The sequence below is a fragment of the Stigmatopora argus genome, chromosome 9 (genome assembly GCF_051989625.1).
Source record: "Stigmatopora argus isolate UIUO_Sarg chromosome 9, RoL_Sarg_1.0, whole genome shotgun sequence".
In the NCBI taxonomy this organism is placed as follows: Eukaryota; Metazoa; Chordata; class Actinopteri; order Syngnathiformes; family Syngnathidae; genus Stigmatopora; species Stigmatopora argus.
Genome location: NC_135395.1, coordinates 8,212,124 through 8,236,650, shown reverse-complemented (window position 1 = coordinate 8,236,650; position 24,527 = coordinate 8,212,124). Strand labels below are relative to the sequence as shown.

Genomic DNA, 24,527 nt, shown 5'->3' with positions numbered 1-24,527 from the left:
ATCAACTATAATTTACATTTTGGTTTTAGCTAACAAACGTCTTCGTTGCTTGAAACAATGACGTGTGGTTGAAAAAGAAGCGTGCACGCTAATTTCAAAATAATTCAACATCTTGATAAGGTGCAAAACGCCAAACATGACATGGCGGCTTAAAATTAATTGTCATGGTAAAGTAAAATGGCCTGCCAAAAACGAAAACTTTCTATATTTTCATTTTGCTGAAAAATAACTTTGCTTGATTTTTTGTACTTTTTTTATTTCAGTAGTTTGGTAACTACGGAACATGCGTCGTATTGGTCAGCTCTGGCGTGGGAGGGATGTTCCGGGTGGTAGCAGCTGGAGGGAGAGGCCAGGTGGGGCAGGTACGGTGGCCCGGGTGAGGTCATCAAACCGGCAGCTCCAAGGTTTAGTGCGTGTCCGAATAAAGAGCGAGACGGATGGAATGAGGTGGGGGATACGGGCCAGACGGGGGATATAAACGTGCTAAAAAGACAGAGGGGAAGACCGGCCAGATCACGAGCCGTGTAGCGCCGCCAAGGGCCCAGAACCATTGGGAGACAGACAGCTGGGCGGAATGCGGTAAATCCCCGAGCGACCCGACAATCCTCTGGAGGAGGAAAAAAGGAATTTTTATGTGCTGCAGGTGAGCACGGCAGATAGAGAGGGAGGGAGGGAGGGAGAGAGCCAGAAGGAGTCGGACAGATGGAAAAAGAGGGAGAGAACACGGGGGTGGCCCAGGGAATTGAAAGGAAGCGTCAAAAGGTTCTTTGATTGGACACCACCCAACGGGGGCACGTGGGGTGAAAATGGAGGGGGAGAACCAAAAAATGACACCAAATGAGACAAAATGGGGAATTATTGCACTAGATGGGATGCTCCGGGACCGGAGGAAGGAAGACACACACATGGAAAAGCATTTGACAAGTGCTCCGAGCGAGCACATCATCAATAGGGGATCCAGAGAGGTGCTCGTTGACATTTTTGCAGCTTTTTTCACTTTAACTAGCCTCATTTGGAGGGCTGTGTCAGATGGGCGAGATTTAGCTTTAAAATGCCACTTATATATATATATATTTATATATATATATATATATATATATATATATATATATATATATATATATATATATATATATATAAATATTTTTTGATTTTTTTTTCTCCATTTCATTGCACATCGTTTGGCTAGTCTGACTTCTATGTTTCTGCATTTGCCCCTCCAACTCAAAATGCGGTCAATGGCAAGCATGTAGTTAAATCCTGCCAGTAATCCTAGCATGAAAAAGCTCTGACATGTAGATAATGATTCACACACGTGCTTAGACACACACGCACACAAAGCTGTCTTTGTCGTCTTGTGGCAGCCACTCCGTCATTGCCAACTCAATGTAAAAAACACGCAGCGCATGTCTCCCGCGTGTTTACATGTACATGTGTCACTTCCCAGTCGCTTCCACTCACCAGGAATCTGTCAGCAGTGACACCATGCATGGAACTCACTTCCTGCTGGGCTCACGCGGCTTTTCGAGGCGCTTTTGCAAGGCAAAGCTGTATGTTTTTATCATTTTTAGGACGGTTTCCTAGAAAAAAACCCACTGTATTTTCCGCACTATAGGACGCAATATTGCTTCATCATTTCTATAAAATTCCCTTTAGCGCAGCTCCATCAGGTTGATGTAAAACACAACTCCTAACCACTACTACTACAGCTACATCTAGTGGATGTATAACACAATTTCCTACTCCTACCACTACTACTACTTCTCCGTTTTATAATCAAATTAATCACATCAAATCAAAAGCCTTTATTGTCATTATACACAGCTGCATATAACAAAATTAGTGGTGCTACTCCACAAAGTGCGTTTCCCCAGAAAAACATAAATAAGTCATATAAAAATATAAAAAGTCATGTCAGAGCAAGGTAATTTCTAAAATATTGTACATTGTTATTGCACAGAAGGGAATGTGTGTCGTGTCAATCCAGTGCGCCTTATTTTTATCAACCACATCTTAAGATAGGCCATTTTTGATGGTGCGCTTTCAAAGTAAAAATATTTGCTTGCAGTGGTCTTCCACTAAATGTGATGGATTAAAGGTCTGTAATAAAAAAAAATAGATTGAACTAAAAAATAAAACGTTAGGGGTCCATCCCCCAAAAAAGGTCTTGTCAAACTTTTTCGTTTTTGTCTTTATGTGGTTATTTGGGTGAAAGGTTGTGTGGAAGAATTTTGGTGTGTACAAAAATTAGCCTTTAAGATAGGCCATTTTTTGATGGTGCCCTGTCAAAGTAAAAAAGTTTGCTTGCAGTGGTCTTCTACTAAATGTGATAGATTAAAAGTCTGTAATAAAAAAATTACATTTAACTAAAGAATAAAATGTTAAGGGTTCATCCCCCCCAAAAAAACTTTTTCGTTTTTGTCTTTACGTGGTTATTTGGGTGAAAGGTTGTGTGGGAGAATTTTGGGGGGCGAGAGAGAGAGTTTTTGGGTGAGTGTTAGAGTAAACGTTTTATTAAAATTAGGTTTAAAATTTAATATTTGAAAAAAAGAATTTTAAAAAACAAATTGGTAAAAAAATGTATTGAAATGAAAACCACTTTGCACCTTCAAGACATGTGTGTGTTTTTCAGGTGTGAACCCTGGAGGTCATATCTTCATTGATCCTTCCACTTCCAGCCGGAGGACAAAGACAACCACCAACAAGAGGGCACGTAAGGTAAGAGCAATAAAAGTCAACAAGAGACAAAGGCAGATCAGTAAAAAAAAGGCCAAAGACGTGTAAAAAAGTTAAATTAAAAACGCCAAACATGGAGGTCGTCGTTTGGATTGCGAAAGCTGGGCGTGTATTTGTACCCGCGCTCGTGTCACGGGTCAGAGGGATGTTTATCGGGAAGAGGAGCTTCGTGAGATAGCAACCACGGTGGGAAAGATGAAAGGGGAACGATCGTAAATTTTCACCAGGACAGACAAAAAAGTATCGCATGGCCCCGCCGTGTTTTCCCACCCAACAAATAACTCCCAAACCGCTCTTCCCATTGGCTGAAAAGTGACAAAATACACCAACAACGGTGTGTACAAAAGTTAGCCTTTATTCTCGAATGACTTCTTGATACAGTATTTCCACACTGGAGAAAATAAATAAACATATCATTCAATAAATACAATAAAGGATAGTGCAAATGTCGTAGGCCATCACAGATTTTGGTTGTTTTCTTTGCAGCAGTAATTTTGACAAGCTATTGGTTAGTGATTTTCTAGATTTTGCCTTACCTGAATATATATGTATAAAAAAAAGTTAACTTTCATTTATTGCCATTTTATATAAAATCTGTTGCGTGTCTGATAACAGGGCTAATGATAATATCATTAAATAAATCATCAAACTAACGATGGCCCAAGACTTTTGTCTCATAACCTTTACCCACATTCCAGGACAATAGAATCTTTAAGATTAAAAATAAAGACACTTTTTAAAAAGCCATAAATAATCACCCCCACATGTAAGTCACAAACATACACCGAGAAATGCGTTAATACATATGAAACGGCCCTGAAAGTGTTCTTTTTAGTCTCTAAAATGCAATTCCTGTCAAAAAAAGATGTGGAAAATGCACCCAAAAGCACAGGCTGTCAAGTCCAAACACACATGAATAACCTTATCAAACATACCTCTTGTATAGATTTATAACGGGGGCTTTGAGTTTTTCCTTCTCATGTACTCTATGTCCTCCATTTCAGTACTTGGAGGTCTTGCCGGGCTCCAAACATCATATGCAATAAATTCTCAATTTGATCACGGTAAATTGATCCAAGCAATCATTTGGTACCGTGTATGCACTGTGAAATCGATTTTCGGTGGAATTTATTCTCACCATACTTTTCTTGCATTTTGCACAAGCAGCGTAATTAGTAGAAAGGCGTCGTAGACTTTTCCCGTCATTCGGAATTAATCCAAGACTGAGTCGTGTTTGACCTCGGATCTTCCATTCTTTGCACGTGTGTGTGTGTGTGTTACCATCAGTTACTGTAAGTGACCAGCTGACTTGTGCTTACTCAGCATGGCTCCGTCCCCCCCACCAACCATTCTTTCCAGCACTGGTCCACTGACTCATCCCGTCTTTCTCTCCTCTCCTGACTCTTGGTCTACGACCCGTTCGCCTCCGCAATCCTTTTGTCGACGTTCCATTCATAACATTTCCGCCGAATGTTTGCTGATTCACGCCAGTCGTGACACTCGTTCTGTTCTCGCTCAAAGGCCGCTCTGTCGCTCGGCTGACGCCCGGGTCCGAGGGCATCTGCCATCGTCTGGCCGGGATTTCTGGTGATCTATGGGTCAGGTTATTCATGCCGACCTCGCTGTGTTTGAGAACAGTCACGGCGCAGTGAGAGTTATTGTTAGTCCGGGGTGACCTGCCAAATCACCCTCATTCTTCTACTATTCCCGGATAAAGCGGACAAACGCAACTCTGGGAATCTGCTTGAGCATTTTTAGGATATCTCTCTTTGTCCCCGGAGTGTCCCCTTCAAGGTGGGCTGGAAGCTAGCGAGATATATCTTGGACAACTCAGAGGGCATATAGACAAACAATGGTCAAAGGTCAAATGTTCAACTGACACGTCTAAGGAATGTGATACTGGAAATGCCATCTTCCAACGTGAAGGCCACAGCTTGGTTTTCAACCCACAACTTTGGAGTCGGATGTGCTAACTAGCGACTTCTCTTTAGAAACTAATCGTAGCTACAGACTTGCATAATATTTGTAAACAGAGCATTTCCTGAGGAGCTAAATCAGTCCAATCTGCTTTGTCATTTGCTGGTGACATGTTTTTTTTTGTGTTATTTTGACTAGTCTAAAACTATGGGCATCGATACGTCTCTTGAAAAAAAAAAAAGATCAGATCAGAAGTGAAAAAATCTGCGTCGGGACATCCCAAGTGCCTTCTTTAAACATAGTACCGATTAATGGACCAATTCATCGTTGACCGTCCCAGAGTGTAAGAAGAAATCTGCTGAATGCCCGCCCGTCCCTAGTGCAAATACTGTCAAGGTGGCCCCAGTTTCTGCGCTCTCAGCCCCTCAGCCTCCTTTTGAGGCGGTTAAAGTCCTTGGCCGAGCGCCACAACCAGCTCTGCAGCTCTCGCAGGAGCCAAAAGCCCTCCACCTTCCTGGCAAAGTCGTTCATGGCCGGCCGCACCGAGAACAGCACGGACGAGGAGGGCGCCAGGAGCGAGGGCCCCGTGCGGAAAGACCAGGCGGGGGACGTCGGCGAGAGGTCGCCGCGGTCCTCGCCCGGCCCGAGTCGGTGGAGGAGAGAGAGCGCGGACGGCGGCGGCGGCGTGGAGGCCAGGAGCGAGCGAGGAAGCCGAGGCCCAGAAAAGTGGAGCGAAAAGCTGTCCACCATGCCGTCCTCGAGCAAGCGGAGGTCGTAGCTGTAGCCGTCGTCGACGACTTGCATGTCTCCCTCCTCTACGTCGACGCTCAACAAGCTTCTCCCCCACCTCCTGGTCCCCGGCCCCGACGCCGGCGCCTCCTCCAGCGGGATCCAGTCCGACATCCAGGCCTCCTGTTCCTCCCGCCTGCCCCTCCTCCTCTTCTCCTTCACTCCTCCACTCTTTTTCGCCGGCCCTCCCGATCGCCTCCCGGCCTCCCCTCGTCCGCCTCGGTTGCGTCGGCCCGACCTCGCCCCGGTCCCGGTTCCGTACGAGCCGATCGGCGGCGCGGTGCGGGCCCCGCCCGGCCCCCTCGGGAGGCCGCCCGCTCTCTTGTCAGGCAGGGCATAACCCAGGGTGGTCATCAAGGCGGATATGGATCCCAAGAGGCCGTCCAATCCCGTGCAAAAGTGCAGGAGGGAGATTTGGAGGGAGGGGCATAAGGTGGAGCGAGCCAGCTCCCGCACCGCCGCCAACAGGATGGAGTAGGCCCTCTGGTTCTGAGCCAGACGGGCTTGGTTCTCCAGGCCGCGCCACAGCTCCAGGCGGGTGGCGGCGCTGGGCAGCGAGAGGGCCGTGGCGTTGGGCCTCGGCGGCGAGAAGTCTTTGTCGTTGAACGGGGGGCCCAGGTACGTCAACTGAGGGAGGGGGGACAGAAAAATGCACAGAAGAAGGAAGGATCAGGGCCAAGCAAGCGCCATGTCAAATCTGTCCGAAGCGAACAGATGTTGCGATGGAGACCCGCGGGAGCGTGGCCCCAAAACAATATGCTTCCATTGTCTGATCAAGGCGCTCTTTCAAATATGCGCACTCCATGTTTTGGAGGACGGACGGGCTTGACGTCTCTGCTTAAACTATTAGAAATAATAGAAACTGACACTGAAATGGCACTAAGGTATTCCGTGTCAATAAATCTCCTTTGAAGTCAAATCATTCGACCGTAGCAGTGTTCATGTGGTAAAATGATTCAAGTTCAAATGCAGACTAGATGTTCGGCAGGATTGACCGACTCAGCTGATGAACACGGATTTACAATCTAAGAAGAGAAAATAGCTGGCAAAAAAAACAAGTGCAATCCTGTTTGATTAGATTTGACTCAACCTGCAGAATGGAATTTTCCAGGCGAAATTTAAACCTGCCGTCAAATCCAATTCAAATACCTACAAAATTACACGATAGCATCCATAAAGCCAAATACGCTCAAGTGCATATAGACGTGTTTACTACCCATTTTTAAGTAGAGTACATAATAATTCATTTGTTATCGGAAGATTTAGGGAAAGACTATGTTAATCCAGACCACATGTACGAGGCAGTAGCATTTGGTTTTCGCTCCGTGCGATATTTTGACAACAAAATCCCGTAACTCACGTAGACATCTTTGATCTCTTTGAGCTGGTACTCCAGATATTTGGTGAGCTCGTACGTGCTCTCGATGGAACTCCTCTCGCTGGCCAAGCTGTGGAACGAATCCACCGTGGCAACCAATAAGAACACCAAGTAGAGATGATCCACTGGAACAATAATATTGGGAACAATTTATTATATACAAGTTTATTCACCCATTTACGTAAAACACAAAAAAATTGTTAGGGATAATTAGCAAAAAAAATTTGCTTCAACATTTTTTATGATTATAATGTTGCGAGCGCTCTTGTTGGTTGGACAAAATACATTTGGAGACAGGACTTCTACTTAATGCATTACCTGAATATTAGATCGGAACTCTGTAAAATAAAAACGTAGGCGACTCCATCTCAGATTCACATACAAAAATATGTGATCTGGATGCCCCTTATAAAAATAGGTAACAAATGCAAATGTTTTGCACGCGACTGGTACTGAAAAATGGCATTTAAACACATTTTCATGGTTAAAAAGAAGCCCAATCTTGTTCTAGGAAAGAATGAAACTCTTAGAACTGTGTGTGTCGGTGAAAACTCTTGAAAATCTGGTTTCATGCAGCGCAAATTGAAGCTGAAAGGTGGTTTTTAGTCCAAAAAAAAAGCTACCGCATGCTCTCATCATCCTGCGTTCACTCCCACACACACAAACACACACGCACACACAAACGAACGCAGACGTTTCCCGTCCTCCTTTCGGAAACTGCCTGTCTTACACGGCATGACACCCAGACAGCAGGCGATGATTCATGTGTGTAAGTAATTACCAAGCCAACGGGCTGCTGTTTAACAGGTGCGAATTATGTATTGCATAACCATTTTGGGCGACCCCCCCAGCTTTTTTTGACTGACGTGACGCACGGCTCGTGCTTTGTTTTTCCGCCCCTGCCTTCAAACTATTATCTTGTCGGTCAAAATAACAGACGGAAACGAACCCCGATTAGCCAGCGTCGTCTCATCGGATTCTTGGATTTTTTCCCCTTTTTTTTTCACGCCCACCTTGCAATGTCAACTATTATTAAGAACTGTTTATACAAATCAAATCCGGTTAAATTTAAAACTGACGATTAACTTGCAGTGTTACATTTTCTTTCTTATGCGAGGAAAGTGAAACATTCAAAAGTTATAATGATCCATTATGGGGACAATGTACTAAATAGTGGTAGATTTAATTGAAAAAGAAGTATGTATTTGCTTATTATGTGTCCTACTATCTTCCATTTTCGGGTTGAGTCATAGTTTTGTGATGTTTGTGGTTGGCAACCAAAAGAATTGAGTGGAAAAATTGGACATATGAATGTATTCAAGTCCATGTTATTTTTCTCATTATTATTAATGTTGTAAATATTAGAGTGGATCATCTCAAACATTTTTGAGCCAGACAATGTGAAAATAAAACCTTTCCTCAAACTACAAATCCAGGAAGTAAATTAGTACTAAAATCAAAGCGCAAATCAACAAATGAAATTCTCTGCGATTCTATATACAAAGTAACATGTCATAAATCACCAGTCAATAAGTTAAATACACGCAAAATTTGTTCTGAACTTTTATGTGCAGTTTATTCCAACTATTGATTTAATTTAAAAAAACAAAAGATCTTTTTAAACCAAAACCTCAAAGTTATTTGAACACCACTTTTGAGGTTTGTCAAGTCGAGCGAAAAAAATCCAACAACGGCGAAAGTGATTTGAAACGGTTGCCGTTAGCGTGACGTCGGAGCTAAACGCCTCCTTTTTCATTTCAAACAACCTCTTGAGGCAACATTTCTAATTAGGACTGATGACTTGTAACATTACCCATCGAGCCTCCGCTCGCCCACATCAAAGCGTCTCCAAGGAATATTTTGGAAAACTCTTCTGTTGTCCCGAGCCGCTCCCACATACACACACACACATACACACACACTCAGACACACACCTTAAAATCAGTCAACTTCAACTACCCCGCAACCCTGTGGCCTCTTCCTGCAAAATCATTTCACCTGTCAGGACCAGTTCATTTTTGTCCCCAAAAACGTAACTAACTGTTCGCTATCGCCGCCATTAGACGTCTCATTTGGACATTTCTTTTTGGAGAATTTCCGGGCTAATTTTGCTCATTTATGGCTATTTACAGGTGACATCCCGTTAGCCTTCGGCCAGTTTGACAGCGGGGGTTGAAAGAACCAATGTGACTGTGGATAAGAAATTGAGCAAAGGTCATTTGTGCTTGCAAACCGTCACAAAATTTAAATAGTGTAACCCGTCTTGGGAAAGATTGGGAAATATTCCCGTCGCCCATGAATGGAACGATGGTATTTTGCCCGGCCGGCGTTTTTCTATGAGCGGCAGAACGATTATAGCGCAAATGTTGTTATGTAATGTTGGCATGAATGACTTGATTAGAGCTTGGCAATAGATCTGACTTTGAGGTGAGCCCCGCAGGCTCATTTGTGGCCGCTTCTATTCACAACATTCTCCTTTGGAAACACTGACTGCATTTTTAGCGACAGTAACGTGTCTGCACCTCGTCCGAACGTAACGTGTCTTTGTCCCGTGGTCTTTTATATTTATATTTCACAAGTCCTCAATAGAATATAGCAATATACCAGGAAAACTACAATACATATTTTTACTTCTTGTCTAATGTACATTTTTGTCATTTTCTAGACAGACAGACTTGGATCTACTCAAATGACCACCTAAAAATACAGACAAGGTACGAGATTTTATCCTACAAGCACACTTGGAACATTTTTATTTGTCAAACTACTGCTCCTGAGCTAGTGATCCAATGAAAATTAATTACAATTTTGCCTACTGTAAACTACAGATTTAAAAACAAAACACTTAACCTAGAATATATATACTTTTATTGCAAAGTTAAACACATCTACATTAATTTGGGTTCCTACACACACAGAATAACTGAGCCATTAATTGTACTTGAATTTGCACATATTCCAAATTTCTGTAGTTTCATAAAGGCTTCTTGTTAAAGGGTCTAATTATTTTAATTTGTGTATTTAGATTAGATTAGATTAGGATATTATTTCATCCGGCATTCGGGAAATTTCTTGGTTGCAGTAGCAAGCACAGACACAGAAGACATTGTAGACCTAGGTAAAAATGTGTACGTACACTTCACAGATCGGAATGGAGTGGCATTTTTGCGCATTTTTACTCGTTAAAAAACTCAGACTTTTCAGTTTTTTGGGGATAAAAAAAGCCAGCCAACGGGAAAATAAAGTCAGAGAAAAAATGGAAATCCCTCCAAAACTGTACTTTATATTTATATAAGAGAAGGTTTGGACATGTAAATATTTATGCAGGCTTTTCTTATCTTTCATTCATTGACATTCAACCTCTTTTTTGCACCAGATGCCGGTTATAATCCAACGGGTGCGTAGACTTTTTCTATCCGCCGCACGTTACGATAAACTTCACGCCTATTAGAATCCCAGCAAAATGCGTGGAGTGACACACTCCATCAAAAAGACAACATGTGCGCCTTTGCGGTTGGACTCGAACACCCACAATCCATCGATCTCTCTCCACGGGACAATTACGTCTCAAATTCGCATGACGTGGCTTCGCTCCGCTTTGAACCTCGCCGTTCGCACTCCATCTGAAACGGAATGGCGAAACCCAAATACCTGTGAGAAAAAAACGTGCTGACTTCACACCGTATTTTTACCCGCCACGTCAAAACGCTGAGGCGACGCGCTTTTATTTCCAGGCCATGGCACGGGTGGGTTGTCATGGTTACCATCATACCAGGAAGGATGCTAACTTAGTCGCCGTTTGTTTTTATAAAGGCTAATTTGACGTTAGACGTGATACGAGTGGGGGTGACGGTCAACGTTTTGTGTGTGTGTGTACAGTTAGAGGCCAGATTTATGAGCAGCCTGTAGCCAATCAAATGCACATTCCTTCACTAACTCAACACACACAAACGAGTGTGAGTAGACACACACAAACACACACACACGGGTGAGCATAAAGGGCAGCGCCGACTGTATAATGCGTATAACCAAAGCAGTGTGTGGTCACACTACTATATTCACGGTCAAAATCAGTGCTGAGCATCGGTGTCATTTTTCTTATGATTTTTAGTCAAACTATTTTATTTCAGTCTTTTTCCGAAGCCTGCGTCTGGATTTTTTGGGGCAAAATCTCTGTGAAAAGTGAAACTTGGCGAAGGCTTTCATTCTAATTGCCTTGACTTTGTTTGCTTTACTCTAATTGGCTCCACTTGTTGCGTTCATCCTCATCTTTCATTCTGGGCTTCCTCTTCTTTTTTATTTTTTTTAGGCTTTGCCTTACACTTTTTTGGTGTCTTAAATTCAAGAGGAGAAATGGTGGATGAATCAAACATATTTTAGTTTGTTTTTAAAATTGTAGTTTTTCACCCCTGTGTTGCTTTATGGTGGCACTTGTATTGTTTATGCTATTTATTTTTCAATTCCACATTATAATTGAATATATTTAATACTTTTCATGCATGATTTTTTTATTTCATGTAAATATAGTACAGAAGTATTTTGCATTCAATAAAAAAAAAATGAAGGAGAAAAAAAATGTATTCAAAAAACAACCGCTAATATAAATAATTTATTTAAAAAAGAGTTGAGGCCAATCATTTAAATAGTGATCAATCAAAAAGAAAAGGAAAATGCAATAAAAATAAATACATTGAATAAAATAGAATTTAAAAATTGCAAAAATTCAAATAATGTATTTTAGGAAAATAAAAAAAAGACCCAGATTAACAACATGAATTCAAATTCATATCTTATCCTCTTCTTCTAACTACCACAGCACATACCCTACGACCTGCTAAGAAGCGAATAATAAATTAATGCAACATTTTGAATAAATGTCCTCTACAGTGACCACTCAAAATGTTTTCCCGTCGCTACATCCGAGCGAGCGCACTCTTTCAGAATAACGACAACTGCGAAAACGCGTCCTGTTTTTTTTCCCCATTTCTCCCGTTTTGCTGCATTCGAAGGGAAACAATGAATCTGCTAATTGAGAACATCATCCGCAAAAATGTTTCCCCTTTGACATTTTTACCACCAATTGTCTTCCAGTCTCTGAAATTGGGAAATCCGTCCACACCATTTCGCTATTCATTCAAATCCTCACGTCATAAATTCACCAGATGCATCCAAATAATCCGCTTTTCCGGCTGACGGCTACCTAACATTTGTAGTATAAACTACGTTGACTCCCCCACATCCAAATGGGGGAGGAAAAGATTTGGAAAAGGGGGGGCTGCGGTCAGGTTTTTTATTTTTTTCCTCCGCCGAGGGGCCATGTTAATTTGGCAAAAATGTAAACAGCATGTGTAACTGTTCAAAGCGTGACCGAGCGCTTTTATACGATCCCCTCTTTCTTCCCGCGGCTGCGTCCCCCCCTGAGGGTGCCGTGGACTCGTGTCAGTGGGGAGTCGGCCCGGAATTAACCCCTCCGTTGCCGCTCGTTAGGAGCGCCGGCCAATCAAACGGCATCGTCTTCCCTACTTCTCTCGAGGGTCGTTCAATTGTTCTTTGTTAAATGTGTGTGTTTGTGTATTTTGTGTGTGTGTGTGTGTCTGTGTGTCTGTGTGTGTCTGTGTGTGTGTGTGTGTGTGTGTGTGTGTGTGTTGGCGCTCACACACTCACTCAACCATCACAATCGTCCATTTTGTGTTTATGCCCGTCGCATTTGTTTCATTTCCACGGGATAGACAGTTTGTTTGAAAGGGAGTGTGTGTGTGTGTTTGTGTGTGTGTGTGACTAACGCGAATCATGTACTTTCACATATCGATGACAGCTAACGAGACAGGCGCTCAAAGCTGGTGGTGACCCCGAAACCTCGGCCTATTTATGACTATCTGTCACGTACGAGTATTTCCAAAGAAATTAAATGCACATTAAACGTAGATTTTTTTCCTTGGTTTTATTGTATGTGAAGTGATGATGATGATCTTTGTTTTATTGTGTGGAAATTAAAGATGAAGGGGGAATGTTTTGGAGAGATTTTATGTCCATTTGAAAAAGAGTAACACGCTAGTAGAGATGATTCTTTTTGAAATTTCCATTAAGATTTTAGTGCAGGATTCAGTTGTTTTTTTTAGAAGTAAATTTGGTATATAATTAACTTTATTTTTTTCTTGATGTCTACTGATTGTGTGACTTATTTTTGATCAACAGTTGAGTCCGCTGAGAAAAATGTATATCTGTGTATATATATTAATAATCCCCATGCTAGGTAATACGCACAAAAAACAGCAATTCACAACTGCCATCACCTCATAATATCATAAAGTAATTATGAATGTACAGTCATCATATTAATGAAGAATGTCAATTTGCTTGCAAAAAAAAATTCGGGTAACGGTTAAAAACTATTTTTGTTTGTTTTGAATTTTACGACTTGATGATATTAGTAAGCTACAAAAATTCAAAACTCATTTACACAAATACAATTTTCAATTGTGCAAAAAAAGTGCAATATGTGATTGCAAGATAAATTGAGGAAAATAAATCATTGAAAAAAGACCAAAAAAAGCCAAAAAGGGTGAGTTCGGTACTCACCTCCGCCAAATGTCATCTTCCTTCCTCAAAATTCTATTATTTCCCGTCAGTGCTTTTTGTCCAAAGTTCATCAATCAGCTTTACCCTGAAAATGTCCTTTTTCTCTCTCTTTCTCTTCCTTATGTCGTCCTTCCCTTTTTTTAGCAGAGGTGGAGGCTTCAGGTCCAAAAAGCAGGTGATGCGTGGAAGCGGGCGCACTTGGGGATGGAACCTTTGCCCGGCCGGACTTTTGAGACCCATGTGACACTCTGAGAGACGAGCCAAGCTTTATGTATCCTCCTCTTCGTCCCTCCTCCTTCTCTTCCTTTCCTCCCCTCTTTTTCATCCCTGAATCCTGACTCTCCTTTTTTTCCCTTTTTTTTTCTACGTCCTTACGCCGGCTGATTCACCGCCCGGACGCATCAGCGCTCGCCACGGAACCACGAGACTTGTCTCAACTCATCTGAGTGTTGGAGCAAACTCCCGAAGCCCCCCTCCCTTTGCTCCCCGCTTGTCAAGCCCCCCCTTTTATCCGGTGAGTCTGAAGTTGATTAATAAAAACTTGTCGTGTGCCAAAATGACACATGCAATTCTATTAATGTAAAGCTCAATTCATTTAAAAAAAACGTTAGGACACAGCTACAAAAGTATGATATCCGTACAAATATACATTCCAATGAGAAGAAACCGCAATACGTATCATCAAAATACGCTAAAACAGTGTCTTCCTTCCCTCTATTGATGGAAGGAATACCTTTTTTTGCAATAAATCTGGAGAAAGACCATTAAAAAATGACAGGGCAATTTGATACCATGTTTTCAAGCTCATTGAAGACCATTTATTTATTTTCTTGTCACTCCTGTCACTCACTGATGCATTGACAAATTTAATTGAACACAGTGCACTTTTCGTAGTATTATATTGTCTTCTAAGAATCTAAAAATTTGGTCAGTTTTCACCATGGACTTGAGAAAGTCCAAATTTTAATTAATTCCTCAATTTATAAACAGGCAATTTCATGAGTCTTTTTTGGTATTCCAATTTCTTATTGAGACTCGACATTTCGATCAATTACTCTTTTGACTTTTAAAAGTTTAACAGCATTAAAATGCGGAGTTATGGTTAAACGTGTTTCCATTTTTAACTGAGAATCAAGTTGAATATTTCTATTTGAATTTGACAGTGATTGATTTACATTTAGATGGTTTAGCGACATCTAGCGGTAGTGTTGATAACTGCTTCACTTGAGGATAACGCATCGAAACCATAGAAACAAACCTTTAAAGTAATTGACGCAAAGTATTCTTTCAAATATAAACATTTAATATCTTACTCCCCGACTTGGGGGGAATATAATAAATATTTGAATATATCATAAAGTCATTTGTCGTATTTCCGGACGTAGTCCTTAACCTCGTGAAAGTGTTTCCGTTGAAGGGGGGGCCTAGCGCCTGATGCTACACGCGGGGAACAGGCAGACCTTCGCAATACTGACAGTAGGGCTTTAAGATTTCGTATTTTGTATGAAAGGGTAACCATGGACAAAGTCTTAATATCTGTAAATACCCGGGCGCCCATTTTCTCTATTCATTCCGTTTTGTATTCTTGTTTTAATTCAGTTCACAATCGTCACTTTGTTTCCCTACACCAGGAAGCGCTCGATTTGAGGCATACGGTGTCTAAACGGGGCGGTGCATGACGCTGTTCTTTTTAAAAACATGAGCGTTGCAGTTAACACTGTACTGTGGTTTAAAATAAACGCACCTTGTGCTGGTTAACTTAGCTTAGCCATACTGTCGCCGCGGGAATTTTCAACATGTCTTGTATAATATTAAACACTGTATTATGTGGAAACAGTTAACGTGGAACTAATTAAGGGATGTGTAGTATAATACATTTACGCCACCAAATGTGTTTCTTGTCGAATCTCTTAACTAATCCACAAGCTGGACAGAAATGTAGAAATGAAAAATAAAGTTCGTTCTGCTTGAACAAAGCGAAACTTTATTACTCGTACAAAAGTGTTCTGGCTCCTTATATCACTTAACTAAAATACCCAAGACCTACGGACTTCTAACATCGTCATTGGCAGACTGAGAGTCAATGAGTGTCTTTTAAAGATGAAAAAAGTGATGATAATCCATTAAAAGTTTAAAATCCCTTTTTTTCCCTCCCTGTCTACAGAGCATCAGCCAGTAGCCAAAATGGGCGATACACTGGAGTTCAACGAGATTTACCAGGAAGTCAAAGGCTCGTGGGTTAGTAAGCTAAAAATATCTGAAGAATGGCTTCACGACAATGAAATAAGACCACACCTGATTTGAAACCTGAGATTTAATTCCAAGTGTCCCAAAATAGTTGTTGTGCTTTTTTTTGCTTGTAGAATGACGGCCGGCTGCGCTTCAGCAAACAGAACGTCGTGTACAAGAGCAGCAAGACGGGGAAGGTGGACAGCATCCCGGCGAGTGAACTCAGCCTCGCTCAGTGGCGCCGCGTATGCTTGGGTCACGGAATCAAGCTGAGCACCAGCACGGGACACATCTACAAATACGATGGTTTCAGAGACACGGTGGGTGAATCATCATTGTACACATACACAATACTTTGTGGTCGAGTCCTGGGACTCTTTCACAGAATTTAACGTGAAATAGAAGCGCAAAACCAAAAAAGGTCTGTTGGATTTTAGTCTGGAACCTTATTATTTTTATGTTCTTTTAAGACTAAACCAATAGTGGAATTGAGATGAGATTATTTCATTATTCCGTCTGAAATAGACATTGCTACCAGGTAAAACGAGGGTTTTCGCCACATGTTTTTGAACGCGCACCTCCAAATCGGGCTGCAGTTACCCAAAGCCCCTTTGTGCTGCCACCGCGTGAACTCGCGTTGAAAAGTTTGCGACCCCTAATGGGATTAATGAGCGCTCGCACATGTGCTGCATAAACACAGTAATCACGGCCTCATGTAAGTCAGTGTTTATAGCAGTTCACTGAAACAATTTGGCTCAGACTGCTCGGTAGGGGGAAAAAAGTTTTGTTTTTATCTTCCTGTGCCTTTTTCTTTTTCCTTTTCCTCTCCCCCACTGCCGTGCGTGCACGGATGTGGACCGGGTGCCAGGAAACCAGTGGAAAGAAAGTCCCGGCGTAACCCGAGGTGGCGTGAGCGGCGTCTCCCGGGGTTAATCAGAACACTTTTTGGAGATAAATCCTCGCGTCGCCCAGCGCTGCACCATGATGTCATTGTTTAGCAGCCGTGAGCCAGCGTCAGTAATTGTTCAATGACTGCTATTTTGGCCTCTGGCTGTGTAGACAATGTGATGTCTCCTATGTATCCTTAGCAAGATGTCAGGAGAGCAGCTCTTGCGGGTTAAATGGAGTAAAAAAAAAGTAGTGCGGAGTGCGTCGGTACTAGCGAGTTTGCACGTTTTGGTAAATGTGAGGCAGTTCTGAGGATTTTGGAGGAAAAAAACACGCAAGTCGGTTCATATACGTCTGTCTAAGTGCTAGCACCTGTCCCGTTTTTTTCATCCCAAGTACGGTGTGCTAAATAAACCTCTTTCATGAAGTAGTTTCGCCCAAAGTGCTTCGAAATGTTTTCTAAAGAGTCCCGATCGCATATTAATGATTGCATGCGACTCGAGTCCGAGTCGATAGATAAATGTCTCGCGGGGGAAAAATAGCACATCCAAATGTCTTTAATTTTCTCCCCAACGCCGCCAACTCTTCCAGTCAAAACGCATTGGGCGATGATTATTACCCTAGCTCTGAAAATGACGTGATCGTTCTCGATTTGACATCGCGCCGTCATCTGCGACATCTCTAGTTGCTAGTTTAGCCTCGTTGGGCATTACCAAACAGATTGATGAGCCTCGTACACATCGGCGCTGATTACACGGGCTTTAATTAGCAGTAATAAGCACGCAGACAGGCACACGTCCAGGTGTGTAAACTCCCTTTCCAACAGAGTTTCCTTTTCTTCTTCCGCACACGCCGCAATCACTTCCACATGTGCGTGTGAACGGCGTGTGTGTGTTGTGTGCTTGTAAGCCGGCCTGCAATCTAAATAAACTTTGTCTGTCAGCGACGGCGTTGAACGGAGGAGGACAAAGTCGTGAGATGGATTGTCTTCACCTCCCGACAGGCGTGGTTTCAACGCCGTTCGTTTAATTAGCCCCTCGAGCCCCGGTTCGTTATTTTTTTCCTCCTTGGTGAGGAAATGTTTTGCTAAGCTTTGACCCATGCATCACCGCAGAACTTTGTTCCAGGTTTACATTTTTCTCCGTTCCTCTTCCCACTTCAGGACTTTGAGAAGATCTCGGAATTCTTCAAAGCCAACTACAGCGTGGAGCTGGCGGAGAAGGACATGTGCGTGAAGGGGTGGAACTGGGGAGCGGCCAAGTTCTCTGGTAAAAAAACACACCACGCCCATCACGATCAGCACTATGGATCGGTGCGAGTTTTTTTTTCTATTCCTCCTTTGCAGGGCCGCTGTTATCGTTCGAAGTGAACGACAACAGCGCTTTCGAGGTGCCGCTGTCGAACGTGTCGCAGTGCGCCACGGGCAAAAACGAAGTCACCCTGGAGTTCCACCAGAACGACGACGCCGAGGTCTCGCTCATGGAGGTCCGCTTCTACGTCCCGCCGGGCCAGGCCGACGAGCGGCAAGACCCGGTGGAGGTGATTAAAAAGGATTTTATGACGATACGTACAAGGAGCTGGCCGTATCATATTGTGTTTTGTCGTATCGCCCAGCGCTACTTGACCTTCTGCGCTGAAATTTCACCTGTTTTCCTTCTTCAGGCCTTTGCTCAGAACGTCTTGTCCAAGGCCGATGTGATTCAGGCCACGGGAGACGCTGTGTGTATTTTCAAAGAGCTGCAGTGTCTTACACCCAGAGGAAGGTAAAGAACGCACCCTCCTACGTACACCTGTGCCGCTCTTCCGTTTACAAGGACTGCTATAATAATCAAACACGGTCCTCCATATTGTGAAGCTTCAACTCTACTTGTGTTCGCCAGATACGACATCCGCATCTACCCGACCTTCCTTCACCTCCACGGTAAAACGTTTGACTACAAGATTCCCTACACCACCGTCCTACGTCTATTCCTGCTCCCGCACAAGGACCAGAGACAGATGTTCTTTGTGGTAAATGGCTTCACTTTCCACCTCATCCAACGCCCACGTGTACGTGTTTTGGGCGAGAATGTTCACTTTTGGGACGTTGGCTTTTGTCACAGATCAGTCTGGATCCGCCCATCAAGCAGGGCCAAACCAGGTATCACTTCTTGATTCTGCTCTTCTCGAAAGAGGAAAACATCAGTCTCTCCCTCAACATGAACGAGTAAGTTGATGTACTGTCAATTTATGAAGTGTTTTTGAAGCTCAAGTATAATAAAAGTCAATCCAAATTTCATATAATAATAGTGGTTGTAACCCATATGGCTTTAAATCAGATGCAACCCACATACGGAGATGCTTAATCAGGACAGAATAATGTATCTTCACTGGCTTCCTAGCTGGCTAATGCTTATGTAAAAAATGAATGCATAAGAAATACCAATATGAATGAGTGTCACCATTATTTTATTTCACGCTCATAAAATGAATTACATTTTGAAAAAGACATGTCCAAGTGAGCTGTTGTGATGGGATTTTCCACTAGAGGGAAGTAAAGTTCATCTGAGTACATGATTTTTTTTCTTCCTGTTCATCAGGGAGGACGTGGAGCGTCGCTTTGAGGGCAAACTCACCAAGAACATGTCGGGGTCCCTCTACGAGCTGGTCAGTAGGGTGATGAAGGCCCTGGTCAACAGAAAGATCACAGTGCCTGGGAACTTCCAGGGGTACCAACGCCATCCCACACAGTCACCCCATCTTTTCTTTGAGACGTTTCCGTAAATACTAATCTACAAATCTGCTTTCTGCTTAGCCACTCTGGCGCCCAGTGCATCACTTGCTCCTACAAGGCGTCCTCGGGCCTCCTCTACCCCTTGGAGAGGGGCTTCATCTACGTCCACAAGCCCCCCGTGCACCTGCGCTTCGAGGAGATCTCCTGCGTCAACTTTGCTCGAGGCACCACCACCACCACTCGCTCCTTTGACTTTGAGATCGAGACCAAGCAGGGCAACCAGTACACCTTCAGCAGCATCGAGAGGTAAGTTAACCCCGTAAAAATGGCCACGGGGTGTGGGAGGAGTTAAGAACGTCGGTTCTACGAACGCACGCACTTCTCTCCCGTCCGCAGGGAGGAGTACGGCAAACTCTTTGACTTTGTCAACGCCAAGAAGCTCAACATCAAGAACAGAGGCTTCAAAGAGGTAAAGCTGTCGCTCAGCGGAGATGCCCATTCGTCCATCACGATCTGTCCCACTTAATGACACTTGTTGCCCTTCTCCTTGTACTCGTGGCCGTGTACCCGTGTAGAAGAAGGTGCGTATGTTCCTCTCGTGATTGAGGTGATGTGTTTGCATGGCGTGAAGCCCCATCTTTTGTTGATTGACATTTCGGTGTGGTGTGATGAGAAGCTTTGATTCAACGACTGGAGCGTCTCTCGGCTTACGCGGGTATCCGGATGGGTGTGGGAGTGTGTGTGTGTTTGCGTTTGCATTTTGGTATGGGACGGGACTTTTGGTGTGCAGTAACATGATCGTGGTTGAAAACAAGCCTAACGTGTGTAAATATAATGATAATTACGCTAAGTGCCATCTACAAGTGGGATAACATGGATGGAGTACCTCTTTTCAGATCAATTGTGTGGGGTGTCTATTTTTGGAAGGGATTGGTAGGTAACCTGGAAATGTGCTTTCAGGGGACGAAGGGCAAGATCGACGAGTACAGCGACTCTGACCAGGACGAACACGACGCCTACTTGGAGCGCATGAAGGCCGAGGGCAAGATCAGGGAGGAGGCCAACGACAGTGACGATTCCGACAGCGGCAGCGGTGAGTTGGCCAACCGGCGCGCGCCAACGATTTGCCTTGGCGACGTTCAAGAGCCGTGGTAAAGATGAACATGCTAACGTTTAAGGGTGTGCCAAAAATGTAAGTTTACAGTTTAAGAAACAAAATGCATAGAAAATAGTTTTTTTTTTACATCAACAGTTGAAGACCGTTATGAAATTATTTTTGTCGTCCAGTGTAGTAAGTGAAAAAAGCTTTAAGATTTTGGTTCTGCTGTGTTTTTTGCAAAATGTCAACTAAAATTTCAAGTGAATAGTTACTGATAAACTGTTGAAATTTTATTTTATTTTTTTAACATAAAAATATCTTGCCACCTCTGCCAGCCAAACTTTAGCCTGCCTTATTATAGTTTTTGGACCTTTTTTATTGATGATTTTTCTTTTTGACCATTGTTTGACAAAGGCTTTTCATTCCCTCTTTTCAGATCATTCTTTCAAACCCGGAGAGGAGGACGACAACATTGCAGAGGAGTAAGGGGAAAAAAAACCTCCTGTCCCCAAAACATAACTTAGTTGAGTTTTAAGAGCTAAGTCTGGTGCCCCCTTCCGTCATCAGGTACGACAGCAAAGCGTCAGCCAGCGACAGCAGCGACGAAGACGGCGACAGCGAGGACGACAGCTCCAAGAAGAAGAAAGTGGCCAAGCCCAAAGTGGTGAAGGAGAAAAAGGAAAGAAAGCCGCGCAAAGAGGTAAAAAAAACAAAAGCTGCCGAACACTTCGGCTCTGGTTCGGAGCAAAAACCTTCCTTTTTCAACCGTTTGCAGAAGAAGCAGAAAGACAAAGGTGGCCCCAAGCGGCCCATGAGCGCCTACATGCTGTGGCTCAATTCCAGCCGCGAAAAGATCAAGTCGGAGAACCCCGGAATCTCTGTCACGGAGATCTCCAAGAAGGCCGGAGAAATGTGGAGGCAGCTTGGAAAAGATGACAAAGAGGTGCGCCAAATACCCTCTTTTTTTCCATTTTTTTCAATTGGAAGCCATCTTAACCGGTACACGGTCGATTGGTCGCCGGTCTTTTGGTCACCCGGAAGGTTATTGATAATTACCATTTAAATCGTTGCTCAAATTCCCTAAATACAAACTGCAAATTACTATTTAGTCATACTCGATGCCCTATTAATTCTTAGGCTAAAAAAAAGCTCAAAATTTCCCGGACTTTTATTGTTTTTTTTTTTTGGAGAACTTGTTAAGACCCTGACTGACGTAGCTTCTTAAAGGGACAACGCATGTACATACAAACTCTTCTACACTCACACGTCGGCTCAGTGAAACTGCTCATGGCCATTGTTGGCTTTTATTGTTGCGTAGACCGTGTTGTTTTACCTTGTTTTGTCGTCGGTCTTTTGGTCGCCCGCTGTCGCGGTCCGGGCGACCAAAAGACCGGCCACCAATACACCGCACACGATCTTAACCACGCGCTCACTGGCCTTCCTTCCGTCTGTCCGTCAGGAGTGGGACTCGAAGGCGGGAGAAGCCAAGAGAGAATATGACCTGGCTAAAAAAGAATACAAGGAAAGCGGCGGAGGAGACGTTTCCAAGAAGTAACACTCGTAGCAAGCTCTCCCGGCTCGTGTTTGTTCCCCGTCGTTTCCTAACGCTCCCCTTTCTCCGTCTCCTCAGAAAATCCGGGGTCAAAAAGGAGGACATGAAGAGGAAATCTTCCGGGGGCGAAAAGGAGCGAGAGCGCGGGGCCGGCAACGAAAGCTTCAAGAGCAAAGAATTCATCGAGACCAGCGAAAGCTCGTCCGACTCGGACCACAAGAGCAAGTCCAGGAAGAAGAAGAAGAAGAAGAAGGAGGTGAATTATTAGATGGCCAATGAATGACCCATTGACCGACCGCACGCATTATCTGGCCCACTTTATCTGTGGCTTTATTCGACTTCCCGGATATGCTATAGCGATTTCTGCCGTCGAAAACAAATGGCTGCGTTATTGTCTCCTCAAGTTCCAAATTGATGAGAAGTGATGCTACAGATGATGAAGTTAAAAGTAAAGCGCCCTGTCCGTTCGTTACACGTGAGAACTTTGCCAACAAAAATCGATTTTATTTTTTCATTGCACCGTTAAACACAAACTAAAATGAGCATTGATAAATTGAATATATATCTCAATTCTTCTACACGGTTATCTTTATGCATTCTTGTTTTATTGAGCATTTTATTATCTTTTTTTTTAATAAGCTGATAAAATACTTTTTTTAACTGTTAATAGTATTTTTACCTGTGCTTGATTCAATTGTTCACCAAAATCTATTTACACTTTACAGAGATATATTTTTCGGACAAATAGTATTTTGTGTGTAGTCAATATGAATTCATTAAAAAGCCGTTCATTATTTTGAATTAAAAAAAAAAATACATCTGTAGTCCCACCCCTAGTTTAAATATTATTTTCTCCATTTTCAGAAATCTGGAAAAATGTTCCTATTTTAATAGTTTAAACAACTCCACATCATTTGTGCCAAGTGTCACCTGTCCCTATTTATGTGTTAAAAAAAATAATTTTAACTCAATCATCGTCATATTTGTTTTTGAACCAGGAATCGGAAAAGGAAGAAGACGAGGCTGAGTCCACACCCGCCAGCTCAGACAAAGAGTGACACCCACACACACACTCTCACAAACAAACACACACACACACACACACTCACACGCACTCACACTTAATTACTCAAGGACCAAGCCTTTACACACATGTGGATATCTTACACTTGGACTGGAAATGAATTCAATTCAACCGTTTGTACTTTTCAAGTTAAGATTTTCGCACAACGTCCCCAAGTCGCCATTTCCGGATTTTTTTCGTCACAATTACCTTCTTTTCAGTGTTTTTTTGTTGTTGTCCCTCCCTAGCTCTCCACGTGGATACTAGTTTTGTTAATAGTTGAGTTTTCACTGTCAGAATTCCAGGCTGAAATACAAATAAATCCTTTTTTATTTCAAGTTGCCACACATTTATTTTTTGTTTTTAGCTGCTTTATTTACATCCATCCGAAATTATAGGATGAGTCGTATTTTGACGGTTGCCCCTAATTCAATTCAAATCAATTAACGCGCCACGGGAAATGACAGCTAGCTAATCGCTTTAACTTACAAATAAATCAGCAATATGCACGGTCTGCCATGCTTTAGCTTTGCGTGGGCCGGACTTTAGTACTCGATACGCTACTTTATCATTGAAATTCACTTTTAAACATGAAACGTTAATAACAGCCAGTCCCGTCGACGATAATAAAAGTAATAATTCGATCCCAAGCCGGTGGAACTACTTTAAGAAATGGATTAGCGGTCGAATTGTTTTTTTGTTGTTGTTGCAAAGTTCGCATCAGGGCATTTCTGTCGCATTCTTCTCGTTCTCTTCCCCGCTTTCCGAAAGTAGCTTTTAAAAGATATCACCACACGGATCGACGTCTTCAAATGACCTTTCCTCCATTACCAGAAGCTCTTACTGTAGCTCCTCGGCTTCTGCAAAAATCCCACGGGATTCCTCTGGACTGCGGCGTGGCGCATCAGGCCAAATTAACCAAGCGGGTGGTTTGCTAGTGCGCTCTAACGGGCGGGGCCAAGTATGCCGGCCGGTAACACCGGCGGTGGGAGAGAGGATTTGCTTTCAAAAGTGAGGTTAGCCATGTTAAAAAGCGCACGATTTGACGTTGGATAGGTGGGTTTTTAAGATGCAGACACGTGCGGTCCACCTGACTCCCATTTCTGTGATGGCTTTGCTCTTGGTCTACTTCCTGTTGGCGAATCCTTGCGTGGCCTCCTTCCATTTCATTGATGTACAGGATGAATGCGCTTAGCTACAAAAATGGCAGAACAACCCCCCAGGCCGGATTCGAACCCTCAGCGGGCCACTTCCTGTCCACGAGCGGTAGTTTTGACACCGCTGCTGCAATGCCATATTTTTGCCAAATGAAAATAGTTGAGCAGGTTTTGGCCCAACAAATCATGTGTTCATGACATCAACAATTTCAAGTGTGTTTTGAGCCACTTTTCACTCCAAATTCCAACGTTATTGTGGAAAAATGACACCATAACTTATTTCAAGACTTTTCATTGGATCTATACTTGTTATTGGTCAACTTGTACATTGGCAAGCCAAGACCTCAACGTTTTCCTCCCGACGTGGTGTCGTATTGGCATCCCCGTCCTAAGTTTCACCGGGTCTATAACAGGAAGTCTAATGGTC

At 43.1% G+C, this 24,527-nt stretch overlaps 2 protein-coding genes across 4 annotated transcripts; one reads left to right on the top strand and one right to left on the bottom strand.

Annotated features, from left to right (window-relative positions):
- Positions 1-3,586: 3,586 nt before the first annotated feature.
- clcf1 (cardiotrophin-like cytokine factor 1) lies at positions 3,587-13,730 on the bottom strand. Its single transcript, XM_077608869.1, has 3 exons — positions 13,400-13,730; positions 6,803-6,945; positions 3,587-6,069 (listed from the first exon to the last, which is right to left on the bottom strand). The coding sequence occupies exons 1-3, from the start codon at positions 13,413-13,415 to the stop codon at positions 5,071-5,073; spliced, it is 1,158 nt and encodes a 385-aa protein (XP_077464995.1). The 5' UTR covers positions 13,416-13,730; the 3' UTR covers positions 3,587-5,070.
- On the top strand, positions 9,505-23,281 carry ssrp1a (structure specific recognition protein 1a). Of its 3 annotated transcripts, XM_077608865.1 has the most exons (19): positions 9,505-9,534; positions 13,547-13,913; positions 15,564-15,637; positions 15,763-15,948; positions 17,679-17,784; positions 17,862-18,055; positions 18,179-18,279; positions 18,397-18,526; positions 18,619-18,722; positions 19,096-19,224; positions 19,311-19,535; positions 19,626-19,698; positions 20,190-20,322; positions 20,765-20,810; positions 20,896-21,028; positions 21,104-21,271; positions 21,788-21,879; positions 21,959-22,136; positions 22,879-23,281. In XM_077608865.1, the coding sequence occupies exons 3-19, from the start codon at positions 15,584-15,586 to the stop codon at positions 22,936-22,938; spliced, it is 2,112 nt and encodes a 703-aa protein (XP_077464991.1). In that variant the 5' UTR covers positions 9,505-9,534; positions 13,547-13,913; positions 15,564-15,583; the 3' UTR covers positions 22,939-23,281. The 3 variants fall into 3 exon arrangements, with proteins under 3 accessions (XP_077464991.1, XP_077464989.1, XP_077464992.1); XM_077608863.1 differs by lacking the exons at positions 9,505-9,534; positions 13,547-13,913 and adding an exon at positions 14,786-14,875; XM_077608866.1 differs by lacking the exons at positions 9,505-9,534; positions 13,547-13,913 and adding an exon at positions 14,919-14,937.
- The last annotated feature ends 1,246 nt before the right edge of the window (positions 23,282-24,527 follow it).

What these genes read in the sequence shown, in the direction of transcription:
- clcf1 (XM_077608869.1), bottom strand. An exon ending in AAGAGATCAAAGATGTCTAC is followed by an intron (nt 6,070 to 6,802) that starts GTGAGTTACGGG and finishes CCCCTCCCTCAG; the next exon opens with TTGACGTACCTGGGCCCCCC.
- ssrp1a (XM_077608865.1), top strand. Translation starts at nt 15,584, where the DNA reads ATGGGCGATACACTGGAGTTCAACGAGATTTACCAGGAAGTCAAAGGC. An exon ending in GGGAGCGGCCAAGTTCTCTG is followed by an intron (nt 17,785 to 17,861) that starts GTAAAAAAACAC and finishes CCTCCTTTGCAG; the next exon opens with GGCCGCTGTTATCGTTCGAA. An exon ending in AGAAGAAGAAGAAGAAGGAG is followed by an intron (nt 22,137 to 22,878) that starts GTGAATTATTAG and finishes TTTTTGAACCAG; the next exon opens with GAATCGGAAAAGGAAGAAGA.